The sequence below is a fragment of the Aquarana catesbeiana genome, linkage group LG07, assembly GCF_042186555.1.
Source record: "Aquarana catesbeiana isolate 2022-GZ linkage group LG07, ASM4218655v1, whole genome shotgun sequence".
NCBI lineage: Eukaryota > Metazoa > Chordata > Amphibia > Anura > Ranidae > Aquarana > Aquarana catesbeiana.
In genome coordinates, this window is record NC_133330.1 from 28,340,902 (window position 1) to 28,362,816 (window position 21,915).

Sequence of the window (21,915 nt, forward strand, 5' to 3'; positions counted from 1 at the left end):
TGCTGTGTGGGATTGAAGGCTGCAGGAAGCAATGAAAAGGATCAGAACTCTAATTGTCAATTTGTTATAGTGCCACATCAGTTGCTGCCCCTTACATGCCATTCCACTATCCCATCCACTGCTGTGATTCCGCTATCCCATCTGGGTCAGACCATCTTTCTTTATTCCTTATTCCAGCATATATTCCTATCAGGCAGAAAATAGTCCCAGAGTGGAAAAGAATCAGAATTTGGCCAGAAAGCTTTCCCTCATGGCTACAGGATTGTTTAGAAAGAACAAATTGGGAGATATTTGAGCAACCGGATTTAGATCTGTATACAGAAACAGTTCTGGACTATATAAAAACCTGTGTGGATAATGTTACTGAGGATGAACGCATTCGGGTCTTTTCAAGTCAGAAACCCTGGATGACTAAGGAAGTAAAGAGCCTTTATATGCTGTGTACACACAAGCGGACTTTCCACGGACTAAACTCCGAAGGACTTTTTGAGGGACTTTCAAGGGAGTTCCGACGCAACGGACTTGCCTACACACGATCACACCAAAGTCCGACTGATTCGAACGTGATGACGTACGAAGGGACTAGAATAAGGAAGTTCATAGCCAGCAGCCAATAGCTGCCCTTGCGTCGTTTTTGGTCCGTCGGACTAGCATACAGACAACGGATTTTTTTCGACCGGACTCGAGTCCGTCGGAAAGATTTGAAACATGTTCTATTTCTAAATTGCAGCTGATTTTGACAGCAAAGGTCCGATGAATCCCACACACGATCGAATTGTCTAGCAGATTCGTTCCATCGGACCTTTGCTGTTGAAAAGTCCGGTCGCGTGACGGAATACAGCATTCAGGGTCAGGGATAAAGCTATGTATGGTGTTGCGGGAGCTAGTTTGAAAAGAGCCATAAAAGAAGCCAAATTAGCCTATAATAAGAAAAAAAAGTCAACTGTGGGAAGTTTAGATGATAGCACTGACCTCAGTACTAATGAAGTGCTTTGAGAGATTGGTTTTGAAATATATCAAGTCTAGATTACCGGGTAGTTTAGATACTTATCAGTTTGCATAGAGGGCAAATAGAAGCACAGAAGATGCGATATCTTTAGCTCTGCATGGGGCACTTAGTCATTTGGATGTTGTTTATAGATTACAGCTCTGCCTTTAATACCATCATTCCAGATCGGTTGGTCGAAAAAAATGCAAAAATTGGATCTGCCGCCCTTTTTTTTTGTTTTTGGATAAGGGATTTTTTGGTCAATCGCTCAGGTGGTCAAATTGGATAAGTTTGTTTCTTCCAAGCGAGAAATAAGTACTGGAGCACCGCAGGGTTGTGTAAGTCCCTTTCTCTATGCGCTGTACACATATGATTGCACCCCCTATTATGAGACCAATAGTATAATTAAGTTTGCAGACGACACTACCGTAATGGGTTGTATCACTGGAGATGATGAGGAGCAATATAGGAGAGAGGTTGATAGGATAGTGAAACGGTGTACTGTGAATAACCTGATCTTAAACACAGGAAAAACAAAGGAAATGAGTGCGGTTTTTCAGAAGGAAAAGGCCTGCAACCAGCACCGCTTTTAATTAAAGGCATGTGCATGGAGCAGGTCTCTACCTTTAAAGTGATTGTAAAGCTTTGAGTTTTTTTTTAAATAACAAACATGTCATACTTACCTCCACTGTGCAGTTAGTTTTGCAGATAGTGCCCCCGATCCTCCTCTTCTGTGGTCCCCCGGCGGCGCTGGTAGCTCCTCCTCGCATTGTATAAACCTTTGGGAGAAGCGCTCTCCCGGGGGGGGTTACCTTGCGGGTGCGCTGCCGAGTCCAGCATTTGCGTCCATAGATGCAGAAGGCCAGACTAGGCCCCACCCCCCGGGGCGGCGTCATCGGATTTGATTGACAGCAGTGGGAGCCAATGGCTGCGCTGCTATCAATCTATCCAATCAAGAGCCGAGAACCCCGGGCAGAGGAAGAGCGTGTCTCCGCCGTGGCAAATTCCAGGGTTCAGGTAAGTAAAACGGGGGGGGGGGGGGGGGCTGGGGGGACGATGACTGCCAGGTGTTTCTTCACCTTAATGCATAGGATGCATTAAGGTGAAAAAACACAAACCTTTACAACCCCTTTAAGTTCTTAGGAATATGCATTTCTGAAAACTTATCATGGACAATCAATATCAAAGCCATTATCAAGAAATCGCAACAACGTTTATATTTCTTGCGACTCCTTAGGAAGAATGGCTTGGGAAGGAAGGTACTAGAGACCTTCTATCGCTCTGCCATTGAGAGTACATTAACGTATTGTATTCTAGTTTGGTATCCTAGTTGTATGCTGGCAGATAAAAATGCTCTAAGGAGAGTGGTTCGAACAGCTCAGAAAATCGTAGGGTGTGAACTTGTTTCTCTAGAAGAAATATATGAGATTTGTTGCCTTTGTAGAGCAGGAAAAATAGTGAGAGACCCGACTCATCCGGGTTGTCATTTCTTTGAATTAATGCCATCTGGGAGACGTTTTAAGGTGATTAAAACCAGGGCAAAGAGATTTGAAGAGAGCTTCTTTCCCAGGGCTGTTTAGGCTATCAACACAGGAATGAATTTTTGTTTGGTAAATGCATGGTTGATAATTGTGATGTATGAATAATGTGTGGAGTAGTAATGTAATTTCATTGTGAATTTGTTTTACAATGACAATAAATCTTATCTTATCTTCTATTGTTAAGTTTCACTCTGATGGGCACAACAAAATGTGTCCATCAAAGTGCCCCTTAACATAAAATGTTCCCATCAGAGCGCCCCCTTAGAATAAAACGTTCCCATCAGAATGCCCCTTAACATAAAATGTGCCCATCAGTGCCCCTAAACATAAAAGGCTTGCTGATGGGCACATTTCATGTTAAGTTGAACACTGATGGGCACATATTATGTTAGTGGAGGCACACTGATGGGCACATTTTATGTTAAGGGGGCACGCTGATGGGCACATTTTATGTTAGTGGGGGCACGCTGATGGGCAAATATTATATTATTATATTATAAAAATATTTATAATATAAATATTATATTAAGAGGGCACACTGATGGGGACACCTGATGTAAGGTGGCACTGTGATGGGGACACCTGATGTAAAGGGGCACACTGATGATGGCACAGAGGGGGCACCCTGATGGGGACAAATGATGTAAGGGGGCACGCTGATGGGAGACACCAGATGTAAGGGAGCCTTCTAATGAAGAAGCCTGATGTAAGGGGGCACTCTAATGGGCACATATTATGTTAGTGGAGGCACGCTGATGGGCACATTTTATGTTAAGGGGGACGCTGATTGGCACATATTATGTTAGTGGGGGCATGCTGATGAGCACATATTATGTTAAGGGGGTGCGCTGATGGGGACACCTGATGTAAGGTGGCACTGTGATGAGGACACCTGATGTAAAGGAGAACTCTGATGGGCACACCTGATGTGATGGGGACACCTGGTGTAAAGGGGCACGCTGATGACGGCACCTAATTTAAGGGGGCATTCTGATGCGGATAATTGACGTAAGGGGGCACACTGATGGGCACATATTATGTTAGTGGATGCACGCTGATGGGCACATTTTATGTTAAGGGGGCACGCTGATGGGCACATATTATGTTAAGGGGGCATGCTGACGGGGACACCTGAAGTAAGGTGACACTGTGATGGGGACAACTGATGTAAAGGAGAACTCTGATGGGCAAACCTGATGTGATGGGGACACCTGATGTAAAGGGGCACACTGATGACAGCACATAATGTAAGGAGGCACTCTGATGGGGATAAATGATGTAAGGGGCACACAGACATTGTAATGTCTGCACCCAGACAATGACTTCTTGTGGCATAAATGTAATTAGATGGGTAAAAGATGAATTCTGCTCCTGTTCTCCAACTGTAGAGAACTACAGTAGAGAACTAGACATGTTTTGCCATTTTCGGGGCTTTGTTGTTGTGGCCTCGATGATTAAGCCCCAAAAAGGGCAAAACTCATCTGAGGGGCTCTCTACAGGTGGAAAACAGGAGCTGAAGCCGTCTTTTACCCATTTCATTACATCTATGCAACAGGGAGTTGGTGTCTGTGTGCAGTCGGCCACCATTTTGAGGAAGTGACATCAGATGCATACGCTGGAACCGGAAGTGTCTGTTCTGCCATCTTGGAAACTAGAAACTTGTATTCATCTGCTAAAGTGAGCATTCTGGGCTAAATACATGTGGTTTTAGTGGGATTTGCTGCATCATTGGTCTTTTTCTTTCTCCTTTATGTCTAAACTTCAACCTTTTATTGGGGAATACTGTATTTGGAGTAGAAGAACAAGAAGAGGATAAGAAGCAGTTGCGGAACTACCAGGGTTGCAAAGGTCGCACTTGCGAATGGGCCCCAGCGAGGTTTCTTTCCACGGGGCTCTGAGCTGAGAGCGTCTCCCTCATACAGCCCAGAGCCCGCACTGACCATTCCCCCTCCCGTGCATGGATGGGAGAGGAGAGAGAGCCAATCTGCTCCTTCTCCTCCCCCCCCTCTCCTCCTGTGTGTGCACCACAGGAATTGTGAAGCTAAGCAGCTGTATTTGATCGTTCAGCTCCTGTCTTTCACACTTCCTGCAGTGCACACACAGGAGGAGAAGGAGCAGATCGGCTCTCTCCTCTCCCATCCATGCGAGGGAGGGGGAATTGCCAGTGCAGGCTCTGTGCTATATAAAAGAGATGCTCTCAGCTCAGAGTCCTTCTGAGGACGCGTTGATAGGTGGCACTGATGGGCCCTTATAGATTGCACTGATGGGCACTGATAGGTGGCACTGATAGACAGCACTGATGGGCACTGATAGGCAGCATTGATTAGCACTGATGGACACTGATAGGTGGCACTGATAGGGGACACTGATGGGCAGCACTGATGGGCACTGATGAGCAGTGCTGATGGGCACTGATAGGTGGCATTGATGAGCACTGATAGGTGGCACTGATAGGCGGCACTGATGATCAGCACCCTGATTTTCCATGTAAACAATGTACTGACAGTCTTGCCGGCTCTCCTTTCCTCACACAGACACAGCATGGGAGGAAAGGACTGCCGATAACCAGCAAGTCTGTTTACATGTGATCAGCTGATCACATGTAAAGGGCCACTGTGATTGGCCCTTTACCATGATCCGAAGAACACAGCAGTCATAGAGCACACTGGATGCACGCCCCCAGGGGGCATGCGGGAGGCAGGGATCTGGAAGGATGTCCATGGACGCCCTCTCAGAACTGAAAGCCCGGGGCTCAGATGGAGGGGGGGGGGGGCAGGAGGGCCCTTCATGGTTTTTTGCACTGGGGCCCTAATGGTTCTAGTTACGCCTCTGATAGGAAGATGTTTAAAGTGAAACCACTTCACCCTGTGTCATAAGGGGCAAGTTTTGGTGAGTGTGGGAGAAAGTTCACGTCGGTGAGAGTGACAACGGGTTGATTTGTTTTGTACAACTGGAGCACAATGCAATGTGCTTCAATTGTACATTTATATACCAAAGAACAAGAATTTCATTGTTTATTTGCATACCACTGAGAATGATCCTGTGTATTTTGGCAGGTTCCTTTTGGATACACCTAAAACAAACTCCTGGGAAAAGTATTATATCCTCGGTGCCTTCACATAAGGATTAGACATGCAGAGCAAGGATCCTGTCTACCGTGACGTGAGATATAGCATTGATCGGCCAGTCTTTCACGAAAAAGAATTGGGAAGAACTCAGCCTGGTCCAAAGAGGACCTTAAAGTCCATCATCAGTGCAGCCAAGCACAAAGTAAGGTAGGTGAAGAAAGTGCAGTGCGTGGAACAAGGGGTGGAGAACATGGATTATGGCTGCAAGAGAAGCCTCGCCACATCTTAAGCAATAGGACACATAATAAATTTCGTCCTTGATAAGGAACATTTTTGTGAACTGTGGGTGCATGAGTTAAAATGAGTATGTCTACCACTCTTGATGTACGTGTCTAGCATAGCCTGTCAGCTACAATTGAAGCTAAACTCTAGGCAAGCAACTGTATAGGGGCTGTTGTTTGCTTGTCAATGGAAGCAGCAGCTGCTGAAGTCATCTCTATCCTGTTAACATGTTCTTTGTACATGTAGCAAAGTCTGATTGGTTACTAGTGCTGCTCCCCACCCTCCCCACTTCTGTGGCCTGAAAAGTACAATTGTGTCAGCCTCCTTATTCTACTGTCCTGGTGACCCCCAAATAGGGTTGCCACCTTTTCTTCACGACAAACCCGAACACTTTAGCGGCACAGGGCACATTCTTTTCGTAGTATACTCTATAGGATTATAAAAGACCTGATACACCTTTGGGTGCCCCAAGGATAGTGGTAATGTAGCTCGCTGTGGCAAATATTGGATGTGGCCAAACTGCTCTTGCTAACATCATCGCGCCTCCCCCCAGTGCCCTAATGATGCCAAACTTGCCCCCAGACAGCGGCCCGCAGCTCCCCGATTTCAACAGATTTTTGTGTGACTATCTCAGTTATTTGGGGAGCCACAGCCCAGTCTGAATAATGTGTCCGGGTTTCAGAGAGACTGAAACCCGGACACATTATTCCAAACCCGGACTGTCTGGGTGAATCCCGGACAGGTTGCAATCCTACCCCCAAATAATTATATGCCAGTGATTAATCAACGCAATCCAATGCTATAAATATCAATACAATCTGTGCTAAATGAGTTGCTAGCCAACACCTAAGAGTGATTAAAAACTTATAAACCAAACTAATTACTCAAAATGGTGTGGCGCAACTCTTCTAAAAATACAACATGATTACCTATTATCAATAGTGTACAAAAACATCCTTAATATGTAAACAAAATCCAATCTGCATACAAAAAATATTTTTCTCTATATATCATACACAATGGGCATACCTCCCAACTTTTTGATATGGGAATGAGGGACACCTCTCATGGCAAAAGTATGCAGGCATAGGACACACCCCTTGTCACGCCCCCTTAAAGGAAAATTGTACAAAAAAATAAGATTGGTTAAACCCACAAGTGCTTTTTTACCACTACTATTCCTTTATATTGGCTTTTGGAATTTACAAATGCAGCAATTTAGAAATCAGATGAAAACGTTTAGCGCTGGAAAACACTTTTTGATAAAAAGTGCATTTTATATCCAACTATATAGATCAGACTAAAATGAGGGACAAATGAGGAGGAATGAGGGACAGAGGGACATTGCTCCAAATCAGGGACAGTCCCTCCAAATCAGGGACAGTTGGGAGCTATGACAATGGGGGTTATTTAAGAAAAGCAAATCCACTTTGCACTACAAGTGCAAAGTGCACTTGAAATTGCACTGAAAGTGCACGTGGAAGTGCAGTCGCTGTAAATCTGAGGGGTAGATCTGAAATGAGGGGAAGCTCTGCTGATTTTATCATCCAATCATGTGCAAGCTAAAATGCTGTTTTTTATTTTCCTTGCATGTCCCCCTCGGATCTACAGTGACTGCACGTCCAAGTGCACTTTCAGTGCAATTTCAAGTGCATTTTACACTTGTAGTTTGCACTTGTAGTGCAAAGTGGATTTGCCTTTCATAAATAACCTCCAATAGCTCCAAAAATTGTATGTAAAAAAATTACATGTAAAAAACAATCACCTTGTAAAACAACCCATTCAATTTTAAATAGAAATGAACGGCAAACATTTTTTGTAAAAAAAACAAAAAAACAAAAAAAAACAAAAAAAACCCTTTTTTCCCTTTTTTAAGTGATGACATTCCCTCTGTTCTCAGCTGCATAAGAGCAGGGGGAGGAGAAGCAGCAGCACACTAATCTTGCCAGTGAATGGCTGTGCAGCGGGGGGGGGGGCATGTCAGGACAAGTCTGATCAATGGAGGAGAGCACACGGGGTTCCCAGCATAGCTAGAGAACTGACTACGGTGTGCTCTCCTACTTAGTGTGGTCAGTTTTAAATAGGAAAGCAAGGGGACTGGCAGAACACCAGGGATTTCACACAAAGAAAGCAATACAAAGAAAACAGGAGATACTTTCTCATACAGGTACATGGTACAGCAGGCAAATATAAGCAATATGAAGTGTTGGGGTAACAAACGCCTTAAGTATGTATATCTCATACCTTAGGGACCGTGGTGAAAGCTGAAAATTACTGTAGTAGTTGGAGCTACTACAGTAATAACCATGGTCACCCAGCACCTTGACCACAGGGGATTGCTAGCTTAGCACCACTACCATTTATAAAACACCTTTCCTTTTTTTTAGGTTGTCTCTGATTGGATGAGGTGGAGAGGAGGGGTGGTGATGTCACATTCTCCACCTCGTCCAATCAGAGAATGCCTGTACTATCACTGTAGTAGCACCAACTACTACAGCGATTGTCATCTTCTGCAATGGAACCTCAGATATAAAATATGTCTACTTACATTGTGTCAACCTGCACCAACATAACTATGCAATAAAGATCATACATGGAGTTCAGCTTTAATTAAATCGGATTGGATTATTTTTTTTCTGCATTTGCCACTGCCACTGTTTTTTACTAAAAGAAGTGTCAGGAGTGAGACTATTTTCCCAGGATCTTGTCATGATTGTCCTCTGTTCTGAAGATGTTCCAGGTCAGCAGCCAAGGCCTTGTTGTTTCAGTTCCTCCCAGTTCTGCAATGGCTGCCGCACTATCCCGTCAAGGAATGGCTCCTGGGGGACATTGTGTCTGGGGTCAGTGTGGGGATCCTGCAACTTCCACAAGGTAATATTTTCCAGTTATCAACACAATACATGATATATTTCAACAGGTATACATTTTGGTTTTTCCATCTGCACAAGAGCCCTAAAATGAGGAGAACTTAGCCCCTGGCCACCGAATGTGGAACTAAATCTTGCCTGTGTTCAGCATCTACCTGCCCCTTACCTGTGTTCATCACATCCCTGCCCCTTACCTGTGTTCAGCACATCCCTGTTCCTTGCCTGTGTTCAGCACATCCCTGCTCCTTGCCTGTGTTCAGCATCTACCTGCCCATTGCCTGTGTTTAGTACCTCCCTGCCCTTTGCCCGTGTTTAGTACCTTCCTGCCCTTTGCCTGTGTTTAGTACCTCCCTGCCCTTTGCCCGTGTTTAGTACCTTCCTGCCCTTTGCCTGTGTTTAGTACCTCCCTGCCTTTTGCCTGTGTTTAGTACCTCCCTGCCCTTTGCCTGTGTTTAGTACCTCCCTGCCCTTTGCCTGTGTTTAGTACCTCCCTGCCCTTTGCCCGTGTTTAGTACCTTCCTGCCCTTTGCCCGTGTTTAGTACCTCCCTGCCCTTTGCCCATGTTTAGTACCTTCCTGCCCTTTGCCTGTGTTTAGTACCTCCTTGCCCTTTGCCCATGTTTAGTACCTCCCTGCCTTTTGCCTGTGTTTAGTACCTTCCTGCCCTTTGCCCGTGTTTAGTACCTCACTGCCCTTTGCCCGTGTTTAGTACCTTCCTGCCCTTTGCCTGTGTTTAGTACCTCCTTGCCCTTTGCCCATGTTTAGTACCTCCCTGCCTTTTGCCTGTGTTTAGTACCTTCCTGCCCCTTGCCTGTGTTTAGTACCTCCCTGCCACTTGCCTGTTTTTGGCATCTCCCTGCCCCTTGCCTGTGACCCTCCTCACAAGCAGCACATTGGCTCCTAGTGCAGAGCCTCCCAAACCCCCACCCCCCGTTCCAGAATAAGAGCTGCTGTATAGGGAACTAGAAGAGGCTGATACCAATTCAAACCTAGGTACTTACACCAACCGTATTTAAAAACACATTTAATATTTTCCAAAGGATAAATAGTTGCATTTTTTTCATATATCTGTCTGGAGTTCAGCTTTAAGTTAAATCATTTTTAATAGGAAAAACAGATGGAGGAAAATAGCTTAGCATCCCCAAAGGGTTAATGGAAACTTATTTTATCCCAGTAGAAGTGCTGCTATTGATTTTTGGCAAATAAGCTCATGGCAGACTCACCGTACACACAGTCTGTTTATGGTCCACTTTAAGGTTGGGTTCAGCCTGGCTCTCTCTGCTTTTGTTTCCAACAGGTTTGGCTTATGCCCTCCTGGCCGGTGTGCCACCCGTTTTTGGTTTATATTCTTCTTTCTTCCCGGTGTTTGTTTATTCTATTTTTGGCACATCACGGCATGTTTCCATAGGTAAGTAAAAAAATGTAATCCTAAAATAGACAGTGAAATAAAGCATTGTTTGGAGATGAATTAGTGGTTATTCTTTTGTTGTTTTCTGATACAGCATTTGGTGTATACTGGACAGTTAAATCCTCGGTCAGTTCCTTCTATTTCTCAGGGACACTATTGCATACCTGCTGTGCTCATTATGAGTGGTTCCCATCATCCCTGCACTGGGTTCACAGGTCTGCACACCTGCTGTGCCCATTTTGAGGGGTTCCCACCATCCTTGTATTGAGTTCTCAGGTCTACACACCTGCTGGGCTCTAGATGTGGGGCCCCCACCATCCCTGTGCTGAGTTCCTGGGGCTCTACACCTGCTGTGCCCATTATGAGAGGTTACCACCATCCCTGTTGCATTGATATAAAATATTAAGTTTGAATTGCTCACTTTTGTGACCGATTTATCTTTTTAGAGGAAAATCCCTTTATAATGGGCATTGTGTTAAATTGGATTTGTTGCAATATACAAGAGGAACCTAAATTGTACATATTCTGTATTTCCAGGAACCTTTGCGGTGGTCTCTATCATGGTTGGCAGCATTACAGAATCCCTGGTTCCTAATGACAACTTCATAATACCAGGGAATGATACAATCATTGACATGGTAGCCAGGGACAAAGCTCGAGTAGAGCTGGTGGCTGCCATGACATTGCTGGTAGGATTATTTCAGGTAAGAATAAGTCCTTTAGGTGCAGGTTTGGCAATTAACATGGCCTGTTTTTTGTATCTGTCCAGATATGCCAAGACTAAATGAGCTACAATAAATATCATCAGTAGATTTAGGTAATATCAGGTTGTGTACAAACTGAGCTGTAGCAGGACCTGGATGCTGAAGGTTACTAAGGACTGCATAAAACATGTGGAAAGGACATCCTTTCAAATTTTTGAGCTCAGGTGTTGCCAGAGAAGGGTACTGTCAATGCTACAGCATACAAAGACATTTGAGACAGCTGTGTGCTGCTAACCCTGTGGTACAGTTTTGTGAAGGCCCATTTTTGTTCCAGCATGACTGTACCCCTGTGCACAAAGCCAGCTCCAAAAAAACATGGTTTGATGAGCTTGGTGTGGAGGAACCTGAGTGGCCTGCACAGAGCCCTCACCTCAACCCTACTGAGCACCCATTGAATGACTTGGAATGCTGAATATGAGCCAGATCTTCTCATCCACCATCGGTATCTGCCCCAACAATCATTGTTTGGGCTGAATGGGCATCAATTCCCACAGACACCCTCCAAAATCTTGTGGAAAGTGTTCCCAGAAGAGTGGATGCTGTTATAGTGACAAGGGGGTGGGCAACTTCATATGATTGCCATGGTTATGGAAAGGAATGTCCAACAAGCTCAAAAGGTGTGATGGCCAGGTGTCCACAAATCTGGACATATAATGTTTTTTCAAGCATGTGAGCAGGCCCAGATTGGCCATAGGGCACACCGGGCATTTGCCCGGTGGGCCGCGGCCCCTGAGCTGCATGTTTTAGGAAGAGCGGCCTCTTGATGACTGGCCCACACAGCGGGAGGCAAGCGGTGACAGCGGTCCGGGTGGGGATTAACACAGACCGCGGCCGTGACTCACCTCCCACAGGGAGGCAGAGGAGAAGGCTCCTGTGACATGCAGGAAGCGCCTGCAGGGGACAGACACCTCGCGGGCCAGCCGTGCTGGAGGTATAGCTGCACTCAAGGAGACGGTGGTAGCCTCTCTCCTAACACCAGCCGGGACACTGATGGCTGCACAGGGAGGAAGGTGACCACAGTGAAAAAAACCCTAACATGTTCCAGTGCGTTACATCCAAAGTCCCGCTCTATAGTGGCGGGGAAAGCGAGTGGATTGGGGCTGTCAATGTACTGGTCTGGGGCTGTCAATGTACTGGCCCGGGGCCGTCTCTTTGCTGGCCCGGGGCCGTCTCTTTGCTGGCCCGGGGCCGTCTCTTTGCTGGCCCGGGGCCGTCTCTTTGCTGGCCCGGGGCCGTCTCTTTGCTGGCCCGGGGCCGTCTCTTTGCTGGTCTGGGGATGTCTCTTTGCTGTATTGGGATGTCTCTCAGAATGAATATCTGGTCACCAACCACCCCCGTGAACGCCCGCCCCACATCTCTGCCTTACTCCCCCCAGGGATTAGGCGGCCCTGTTTAAAATGCCCGGCCCTATTTTTTGTCCTAGTCCAGGCTTGCATGTGGGAACAAGTTTCTTATAAAAAAAATGTGTGGAAAGGCATAAGTGTTTGTACAAACCACTGTGATTTACATATTTCATATGTGTAGACGGACTGGGCAACAACCAAACATACAGTATGTCTATGTGTGCCCCTAGAACAAAGCTAGGTGAGACATCTATTAATTCTTGTATGAGTGTTCTACTGGAATAACCCTCCGATCTCTTCCAAAGTTGACCAGCGGATGTAAGAGGTGCTTGCAGTATATGGTGAGAGCCTAGTTCCCTTCCCATTTCAACTTGGGAGTGATCGGTTAACAGTTATTTTTCAAATGGTTGTAGAATCTCTTTGAGGAAATAAATTGCCTCCAAATGGCAAAAAGGCACAATGGCATACTTTCCAGCTTTCTGAGATAAAAAAGAATGTTGCCTTAAAGCACTAACTATGTAGGTATGGGCCACACCCCTGTTAGGTGGACCATGAAGAATTTACATTTAAAAAAATGGTTAAAACCACAAGTGCTTTTTGCACCTCTACTTCTCCTTTATATTGGCTTCTCAAAGTAATCTCGGCTACCGTTTAGAGGTTTGATAAAAGGGTTAGTGTACTAAGCACACAATGTTTAACTTACATTGTCCCTTCTCTTTCTGTATGTAGATGATTGCACTGAAATTATTTTAAATAAAAAAAAATCTAAGTATTTTTTTCCTAATGGATATAAACATGACCTAGCTCTTTCCCAGCCTGTCTGCAGGGAAACATAAGCAGGAGCTTCTAGTCCTCTGCTATGAGTCACATATTCAACATTTAACTACCTCCCACCCACCGTATAGACAAATGATGGCAGGCAGGATGCTCCGTTGCTCTGGGACAATGTCATATGGCGTTGCCCCAGTCTCATCGCGCTTGTGCGCCCGCAGTAGTGCACAGCACAGAGCTCATGGGCGCGCTGTGTCACTGGGACACGGTGCGACCCCAATCTCAGTAAAGAGTCAATGACGTAGCTTTTTACTCATGTGATCAGCTGTGTCCAATCAGAGCTGATCACATGTAAACACCGAAGTGCCAGTTGTGGACTGACTGAGTGTGAGGAGAGGAGAGCCTCACAGGGGAGACCTGTACAGATAATCAGGGCACTTACGATCAGTGCAGCCACAACGGTGCCAAGCAGTGATGCCAGTCTGTGCCCATCTGTGATGCGAATCTGTGCCCAGTGACGCCAACTTGTGCCCATCACTCATACCAATTTGTGCCCATCTGTGAGGCCAATCTGTGCCCATCAGCGATGCAAGTCAGAGCTGCCTTTCAGTGCTCATCAGTGCCTGTTCTTTAGAGCCCATCAGTGCCGCCTATCATTGCCCATAGGTGCCACCAATCAGTGCTCATCAGTGCTGCATATCAATGCCGCCTATCAGTGCCAATCAGTGCTACATTTTAGTGCCTCCTCATCAGTGACCCCTCATCAGTGTCCATCAGTGCAGCCTATCAGTGCCCATCAGTGCTACATATTAGTGCCTCCTCATCAGTGACACCTCATCAGTGTCCATCAGTGCAGCCTCATCAGTGCCCATCAATGGAGGAGAAAAATTACTTATTTACAATTTCTGACAAAAACTAACAAAAACTTATTTTTAGATAAAAAAAAAAAAAAAAAAAAAAGAACCCAGGGGTGAATAAACACCACCAAAAGAAAGCTCTATTTGTGTGAAAAAAAATGACAAAAATGTGCTTTGGGAAAAAGTGTTGCATGACCGCGTAATTGTCAAAGTGTGACAGTGCTGAAAGCTGACAACTGGCCTGGGCAGGAAGGGGGTGAAAGTGCCCAGTATTGAAGCGGTTAAAAAAAACTGCTTTTGGGATAGAGAGTAAAAATAAATAATATCAATAAACTGTTTTAAATTGACATAAAAATAAATATTTGAAATCAAATTATTTTTGTCAATAGCATAGTGTGGGTGGGGGCAGATTTCTGCCAGTCACAGGCTGTGTTAGAATAAGAGGAGGTGAAGCCTCCATCAATCAAGATGTAATATCCCACCCAAATTGTGCTTAGCGGGTTAGTGGGCATGGAGGAGGAGGTAGGGAATGGGCTGTCATTTACCAGAGAGTATATGCCCACATGTGTGACTCTATAGTCACATGGGATGCTCAGATGTGATAGAGAGGAATTGTTCAGCATAGAAACACACTGAAAACTAAGCATGTGCCAACACTACTCTGCAAAATCAACTGCAGTGGGGACATGGACAGAAGGGGGCGATCAAGAACAGCAGGATCAACCAGGTTTTTTGCAAAATACAGAAAACTAATCCTATAGTGACTGAGTGAGTATGGTCAGCATGATAGGTTTTTAATGATGTGGGTTTGTTGACACTTTAAACACCTTTAGTAGTTAAATAATAACATTATTTCAATCCATTTTGAAGCGGTCTATAAATCAAAACACAAAAGAGAGACAATAGAGGAAGAAAGGAGGACAGAGGGATTTAGTTCCAAAAGAGGGGCAGTTCCATTAAATGATGGACAGCTATTCAATGGCAATTGTTCAATTTATAGTCTTCCAATAAGGTGCACAGTGGAAGGTTATATTGCCTGCAGTTTATACAAAGTGCAAAACAAAAAAGAACACAGCAAATAAAAAATAAAAGAAAAAGATCATCCGTGTATTAAAAACAAATATTATATTTTTCATATTGTTATAAATGCATGAAGCGTGAGGTCACCACCCTGCCTCTCCACCTCGTCCAATCAGAAAATGCTTTGCATTAATTGTCTAATACAGTGATCTCCAGCTTCTAGAGGGATCCCACAAGTATAATATATGCATAGTTTTATTGTTTAAAGCTGGACCAATGTAACTTTATAAAAATATTTATATCTCGAATTCTTTAAGGAGCCTCTGTACAATACGGTAACTGCTGTATTCTTTAGGGGCATCCCCATTGTATCTAGTGGTGAATAATTTGAGAGTAAGCTTACATGCGTTCTCCATTTATGGGGAATGGAGAATGCAGGTAAGCTTACTCTCAAATCGTTCACCACTATATACTGTACATTGGGGATGCCCCTAAAGAATATTAAGTATCTGTGTGGCCCAAATATGTTGAGTTGTCACTTGTTATAAAAGTATGTTTCTACATTTATATCTTTGGCAGATAATTCTGGGCTTAGTGCAGTTCGGATTTGTGGTCACGTACCTCTCGGAGCCCCTGGTTCGGGGGTATACCTCCGCCGCCACCATCCATGTCACTGTGTCTCAGCTGAAACATATCTTTGGCCTTCCGCTAAGTGAGAGGTCACAGCCATTGTCTCTGATTTATGTGAGTTTTTACTTTGTTCTTTCCAAGCTAGAAAAGCAGACACAGAAGTGTGAGATATACTGTACAACTGACCATTGTGAACAGCGATGATTACTAATTGCACTGCATGCAGATACATGTTTTGAGTCTAACTGCTTGAGCAATAGCAGGGTCAGTAAAGTCAATATATGGCCTCTACATGCTTTTGTTTTCTCTTTGTGAAGTCCACCCAATGTAGCTTCCTGTGAGGGTGGCAACAATGTTGCACTGCTTCTGAATTAGGAGCAGAGTTGCCACTCTCATGTAGGCTGTGCTGTGAGGGGCGTGGCTATCCGCACTGTCACTGCGGATTCATAAGCCTGTAGCTTGTCAATCAGTACCTGGCCACACCTAGTCCTGCCCACTGCTTTCTGGATTGACAGCACTGCCTCTGCTCCTGAAACTCTCCTGCTGTCAGTTGCAGTAACCAGATTTATGACTTGTTTAGGTGGTCACACAGGAGCCTTAGATGTACTTAAACATTATAAGTGCTTAGTAACAAAAGGGAACTTAAGTCGGGTATAGATGTATGGAAATTTGACCAGCAGGAACTAGGAAAACAGTTGGTATGTCTGTACCACTCGCTGTTCAATGATCTAACGACTGCCTTCTGTCAAACCGTCCCTGCTTGGAAACCAGCATTCGATTAGTCGCTGCCAATGGCTGCAGAGCTGATCTGTGGGGGGAATCCCCACTGGTTGAACAGAAAAAAAAAAAAGACTTGTGTATACCCTGCTTTTGAGTCTTTTAGATACACGTCATAGAGATCATCTTGATATAGATAAGATTGTCTGTGTGTGTCAGGTCTATCAGATAGCAAGCCCAACAACCAACTGAAGCACCTCACACAGCAGGATGACAACGCTACTGTTAATTGCGAGGCTGCGGCTAAGTGTAGTCAGCCTGCCAACAAGAAATGTTCTTACTGTTGGGATCATAATGTAAGAAACTTTGCAACAGATTCTCAAATAATGATTTGCTTAAAAGCCAACTCCAGGCAAAAAAAAGTATCCCTTGCAGTGGAACTGAGCCTGCTTAATTGCTTGTTTATGCCCAGGGGAACAATAAAGGAGATATACTTACCCAATCTTCCACACCCCCCCTGCAGCTAGACCAGTCCCTGCAGCTTCTGCACCCCCACGCTCCACTGGTCTAGGATCCTTAGGTCATCAAGACCAGAGCAGAGTTCAGTAGTCCTGTTCTGAGGGACAATCCACTGCTGGATCGTGGGGTGAGCAGGGGGATCAGGTAAGACTGCTTCTCCTTTCCCCTGTGCAGGTACAGCCTTCACCGCAAAGGATCATTTATTATCTGTGGATAGTTGGGCATTTAAGACAGCTGTCTAAAATGAGATATGATGCCAAACATACTGTTTTGTTACACTATGTGATTGTCATTTCATCTATGTTGCACTATTTGGCTTATTATTGCTCTGTGTCTTTAAGCTGTGTGTTCGCTTGTCTAAGCTGAATTCTCTCTTCCACCATACTTCTTTATATCCCCTCCCCTTTCTTCTCTCTGGTATCATTCCCCAGTATTCCACCATGCTGTAATCATCTTTCAATGTGGCTAACAACATCAAGGTTTGTCTACCTATGAATATCCTTCATTAAAAACGGAACATTCGAAAGGCTTCATCGTCTGTTTCCTCAACAGCGAGTTTATTCATTGAGTTAAGCAGTCTGAATTGATGCAAAGGATAAAAAAGGTCACCAGGTCCTATAAGCCCTATATGAAGCTGGAGATAAAGTTTATGGCCTTGTAGTTGAGTCAGAACAGTAGAAAACCACAGTTTCACAGCCTAATAACAAGATTTATGCATGACAGTACTGATACAGACAAGCATTACTGCCCTCATTGCAAGGAAGAACAAGAGAACAGCACGTGTAATCCTCATAACCTGAGTCCAGGCTGCATAATGTCATATTACAGCACACAGATCCTGCAGGCTTTTTACTCAGTCATTATCTGCCATGAGTTACCACAGCTCTGAATGTGAACACATAACAGCCCCAGCACAAGACCCTGACCAGCTGAGTTACCCAAATGCTCAGTCAAACCAACTTGGAAAGTAATGGAGAATTATGAAGCTTTAAGAACTGAACTGACAACTAGTCTAAAGTTATTATGGGAAAAGGTTATTACTTAATCTAATATGCTGTCTGTTGAACGTGAACTACAGCCACTAGAGGGTGCCATTAAACAACTTTTTGCCTCATATGAGCTTTATCAGTTTACCAGCAATAAGTTCATTAGTGTCTTACAAAGTACAAACATGGAAGATTCACTGGAGGAATTAAAGAGCTTGCATGTTCTTAATCTAGAAAGAGACGGTTTTATCCAGCAAATTAAAGGCAGAAGCAAAGATAGAACTGCTACAAGACACTGCATCTCACAGATCCGTTTCCACCAGATGTTCTAAGAAGTACTCTAAATCCCATAGTTCAAGATACAAAGTACTCTGTGAGCGACTTATTAGTGCCCATGCTGAAGCCAAGGCCAGCAAGGTGTAAGTTGCAGAAAAGAGAGCAGAGTTGGAAAATTAGACAGCACTTCAAAAGAGCAGAGATGTAAGCTCAGACAGCACATCAAGAAGCAGAGTTGGAAACTCAGAGAACAGCAATAAAAATCTTAAACGAACAGTGTAAACATGATGCAGCTATGGCAAAGCTAAGGGTTCTAGAGCAGGCTATCAGTGCAGACGAAGGTGCAAGTGAGAAAGACAGCATCAACCTAAACATAGCAGATATGGAAGATCCCCTCAAACACACTAAAGACTATGTCCTAAGCCACTGCATTGTACACCCCATCGTCTCTCTTGATAACATAGAAACTTCTTCACAGCATCAAGTTAAAAAGGTTCCAGCAACTTCTTGCATGCAAAATTACTCCAGTGCCTTTCCTGCGTGCCTACCCAACCTTCCTTCATATGACACAGAGCATCAGAGCATGCTGCTAGCAAGTCATCAATCTTCTGTCATCAGTACAGCCTTAAATCAATGTACCATTGTAACAACTGACTTCAAGCAAGCAACTTACTGGAATGCATCTTCTGGACCATATTTCCCTGTGTCCTTTAACAACAATGTCAGATAGCGCTATCAGCACTATTCAGCCAACAACATCTTGCATAAAGGCAGAGACAACTGAGACAGTAGCATTTGTGAGGTACATAACTCGCAGAGAGCTCACAAAGACTGGTCTAACAAGTTTTGATGACCAACCTGAGAACTACAGAAGTTGGAATTGTGCCCTCAGAACTGCACTCAGTGATCTTGGCATTACAGCTGCTGAAGAATTGGATCTGATCAGATGGCTTGGTCCTCTATCTGCTGCACGTGTTAAGCCATTAAGATCAGTTTTCATGGACAATCCTACAGCAGGCCTCGCAGCTGCATGGGATCAACTAGAGCAAAGTTATGAAAGTTCAGAAGCTATAGAAAAATGCTTTGTTCATACGTCTGGAAACTTTCCCAAAGATATCTGGTAAGGACAACAAAGAGTTTCAGAGACTGAGTGACCTTCTCCTTGAGCTTCAGCTAGCCAAGGCAGACCCTAAACTACCCGGACTCAGTTACTTGGAAACTGCCAGAGGGGTAAACCCAATCGTCTCCAAGCTCCCGTATGGATTGCAAGAAAAATGGTCTGCACTCCCTCCATTCTCTTTTTTCTGCGAACTCATCAGGAAAATTGCAGAGGCCAAGAACGATCCAAGTTTTTCCTACGGTGAATGCAGTCTCTTCTCACCCTTTCCTAAAAGTACCAGTCTTTAAGGCAACTATAGAAACCGTAGAGGCCCAGTATCCGTGAAAAAGACTGACATCCTTCCCACTCCTACCACAGTTGTGGCCACAAACAGAGTAGGAAGATTGAAAACCCTAACCGAGAGTGTCCCATTCACAAGAAGCCACACCCCCTCAAAAATGTATCGGCTTTAGAAAAAAGCCTCTTGAAGAGCGTAAGGAGCTTTTAAAGACATTTGGGGTATGTTTCAGGTGTTGTGCTTCTACAGAACATTTTGCGAAGGACTTTAATTTGCCCATCAAGTGCATAAAGTGTGGCTCTGAAGAACATGTGCAAGCCCTCCATCTGCTTGAGCCTAGCTCTGCACTACCTGCTAACTCTCCTCCCAGGTCAACGCATTGCGGGGAGAAAACAGACCAGGTGCCTAATTTCACTATAATGTCTTCATCCTGCACTGAAGTTTGTGGAGAAGACCACTGTGATAAGTCCTAAGCTAAAATATGCTTGGTGAACATTTACCACAAGGATCAACCAGAAAAGACTCTATAGGCGTATGCTAGATGATCAGAGCAATAGATCACTTGCAAAATCAGGACGGTTCGATCCATTTGAAATAAAAGGCGAAGCTCATCCGTACACCTTGGGTACCTGTAGTGGAACTACAGAGGTTTCTGGAAGAAGGGCTCATGGACTCATGGTATCTTCTCTCAAAGTTAACTTGCAATTACCCCTACCTACACTTGTTGAGTGCAATCAGATACCTGCTAACAGGGAAGAAATCCCTACTGCAGCTGCTGCCATCACCCTCACCTGAAGGTAATAGAAAATGAGATTAGCTACTTTTGTACCACCCCACAGTCGTGTTTTGTGTACCCCATGATCCTGTATTTTGAATAAAAAGACGGATTTATCCATTCCGGTGTGCGGCTGTCCAGGTCTTCTTGTTCTTTTCTACTTGCAATAGCAAATGAGATACCGCTGCTTGACAAAGATACTCAGATCCTTCTTCTGTTAGGAAGAGACATTCTAAGATTTCACAAGGTACACAGACAAGTTAGTGGACCCCCAGATGCCCCATTTGCTCAGCGCATGGATCTAGGTTGGGTCATCATAGACAACGTCTATAGGCAAAACAAAGAGCCCTTCTAACATTTCGTCACTCAAGACAAACGTTCTGCCAAATGGCAAAAACACTTACTTTGAGCCATGCCCACATCGCTACTGGGTGAAAGAGAGGATAGCCAGCCACAAATGGCAATATGGTATCCCGGGTAACACAAGCCCTTTCTCCTGCCATGATGACAACCTCGGCTCTACAGTGTTTAATGCAACCAGTGAAGATGATATCCTGGCTCCTTCAATGGAAGACAAGGAATTTATCAAAGTAATGGACAAGGAGTTCTTTGAAGATGACTGCAATAATTGGGTAGCACCCCTACCTTTGTCTCCCAAGAAAGAGATTGCCCAACAACTTGCAGCAGGCCATCAGTGGATTTTCCTCCTTAAAGCGCAACTTAAGCAGGAAACCAGAAATGCAAAAGCATTTTGTGGATTTTATGTAAAATATATTCGACAGAGACCATGCAGAGCCTGCACCCCCACTAAAGGAGGGAGAAGAATGCTGGTATCATCCATCCTTTGGCATGTATAACCCACGCAAACCAGACCAAATCAGAGTTGTCTTTGATTCCAGTGCTCAGCATGAAGGTGTTTCTCTTAACATGATCCTTACAGGGGCCCACCTGGAACAAAAGTCTAATAGGAGTCTTGATTCGCTTCAGACAAGAGCCCATAGGAGTAATGGCTGACATTCAACAAATGTTTCACTGCTTCATTGTCAGAGAAGACAACAGAAACTACCTCAGGTTTTTATGGCACAAAGACAATGACATCAACAAGGAAGTGATAGTTTGTTGAACAAAGGTACATGTCTTCTTCGGTAACAGTCCTTCCCCTGCAGTGGCAACTTGTGGGCTAAGGAGAACAGCTCAGGCTGGAGAAGAAGAATATGGATCTGATGCTCGTCCAATTGTTGAAAGAAACTTCTATGTTGATGACGCACTCAAGCCTTTTCCAACCTGCTAAAGAAGCGATTGATGTCACCAGAACCAAGGAGATGCTGTCTGTAGCAAACATTAGACTGCACAAGATTATATCCAACAGCCAGGAACTTATGAATGCTTTTCACTCGGAGGACTATGCCACTAGTCTAAAAAACCTTGATCTACAGAAGGTACAGATGTGCCTCCTGTACAGTGAAGTCTGGGTTTGTTGTGGAACATCAAACAAGACACATTCACCTTCCAAGTGTCAACTTGTGACAAACCCTTCACTAAAGCGAGGAGTCCTGTCGGTGGTGAACAGCATCTATGACGCACTGAGTTTCATTGCTCCAGTTACCATTCAAGGTAAGATTCTGCTAAGACAGTTATCTACTGAGAACATAGACTGGGATACTCCTTTACCTAGCGAGAAACAACACAAGTGGGAAAGGTAGAGAT

General features: G+C 44.5%; 1 protein-coding gene and 1 long non-coding RNA gene across 6 annotated transcripts in view; one reads left to right on the forward strand and one right to left on the reverse strand.

Moving 5' to 3' along the window:
* The first annotated feature begins 5,589 nt into the window (after positions 1 to 5,589).
* Positions 5,590 to 21,915, forward strand: part of LOC141102823 (solute carrier family 26 member 6-like) — a 47,528-nt gene continuing 31,202 nt past the window's right edge. The window contains exons 1-5 of the mRNA XM_073591849.1: positions 5,590 to 5,804; positions 8,611 to 8,750; positions 10,043 to 10,153; positions 10,691 to 10,857; positions 15,488 to 15,652. Of these exons, the coding sequence (XP_073447950.1) occupies positions 5,662 to 5,804; positions 8,611 to 8,750; positions 10,043 to 10,153; positions 10,691 to 10,857; positions 15,488 to 15,652 (726 nt within the window). The 5' untranslated portion in view covers positions 5,590 to 5,661. The remainder of the gene's footprint in view (positions 5,805 to 8,610; positions 8,751 to 10,042; positions 10,154 to 10,690; positions 10,858 to 15,487; positions 15,653 to 21,915) is intronic.
* The window catches only part of LOC141102825 (uncharacterized), a 67,479-nt gene continuing 52,556 nt past the window's right edge, over positions 6,993 to 21,915 (reverse strand). For 3 of the 5 annotated variants that reach the window (XR_012235204.1, XR_012235206.1, XR_012235208.1), the window contains 3 exons: positions 15,530 to 15,679; positions 9,969 to 10,173; positions 6,993 to 8,734 (listed from right to left, as the gene is read on the reverse strand). This is a non-coding gene — a long non-coding RNA (uncharacterized lncRNA). Of the gene's footprint in view, positions 8,741 to 9,968; positions 10,174 to 15,529; positions 15,680 to 18,709; positions 18,858 to 21,915 lie in introns of those variants that run through there. The other 2 variants (XR_012235205.1, XR_012235207.1) reach the window with 2 other exon arrangements.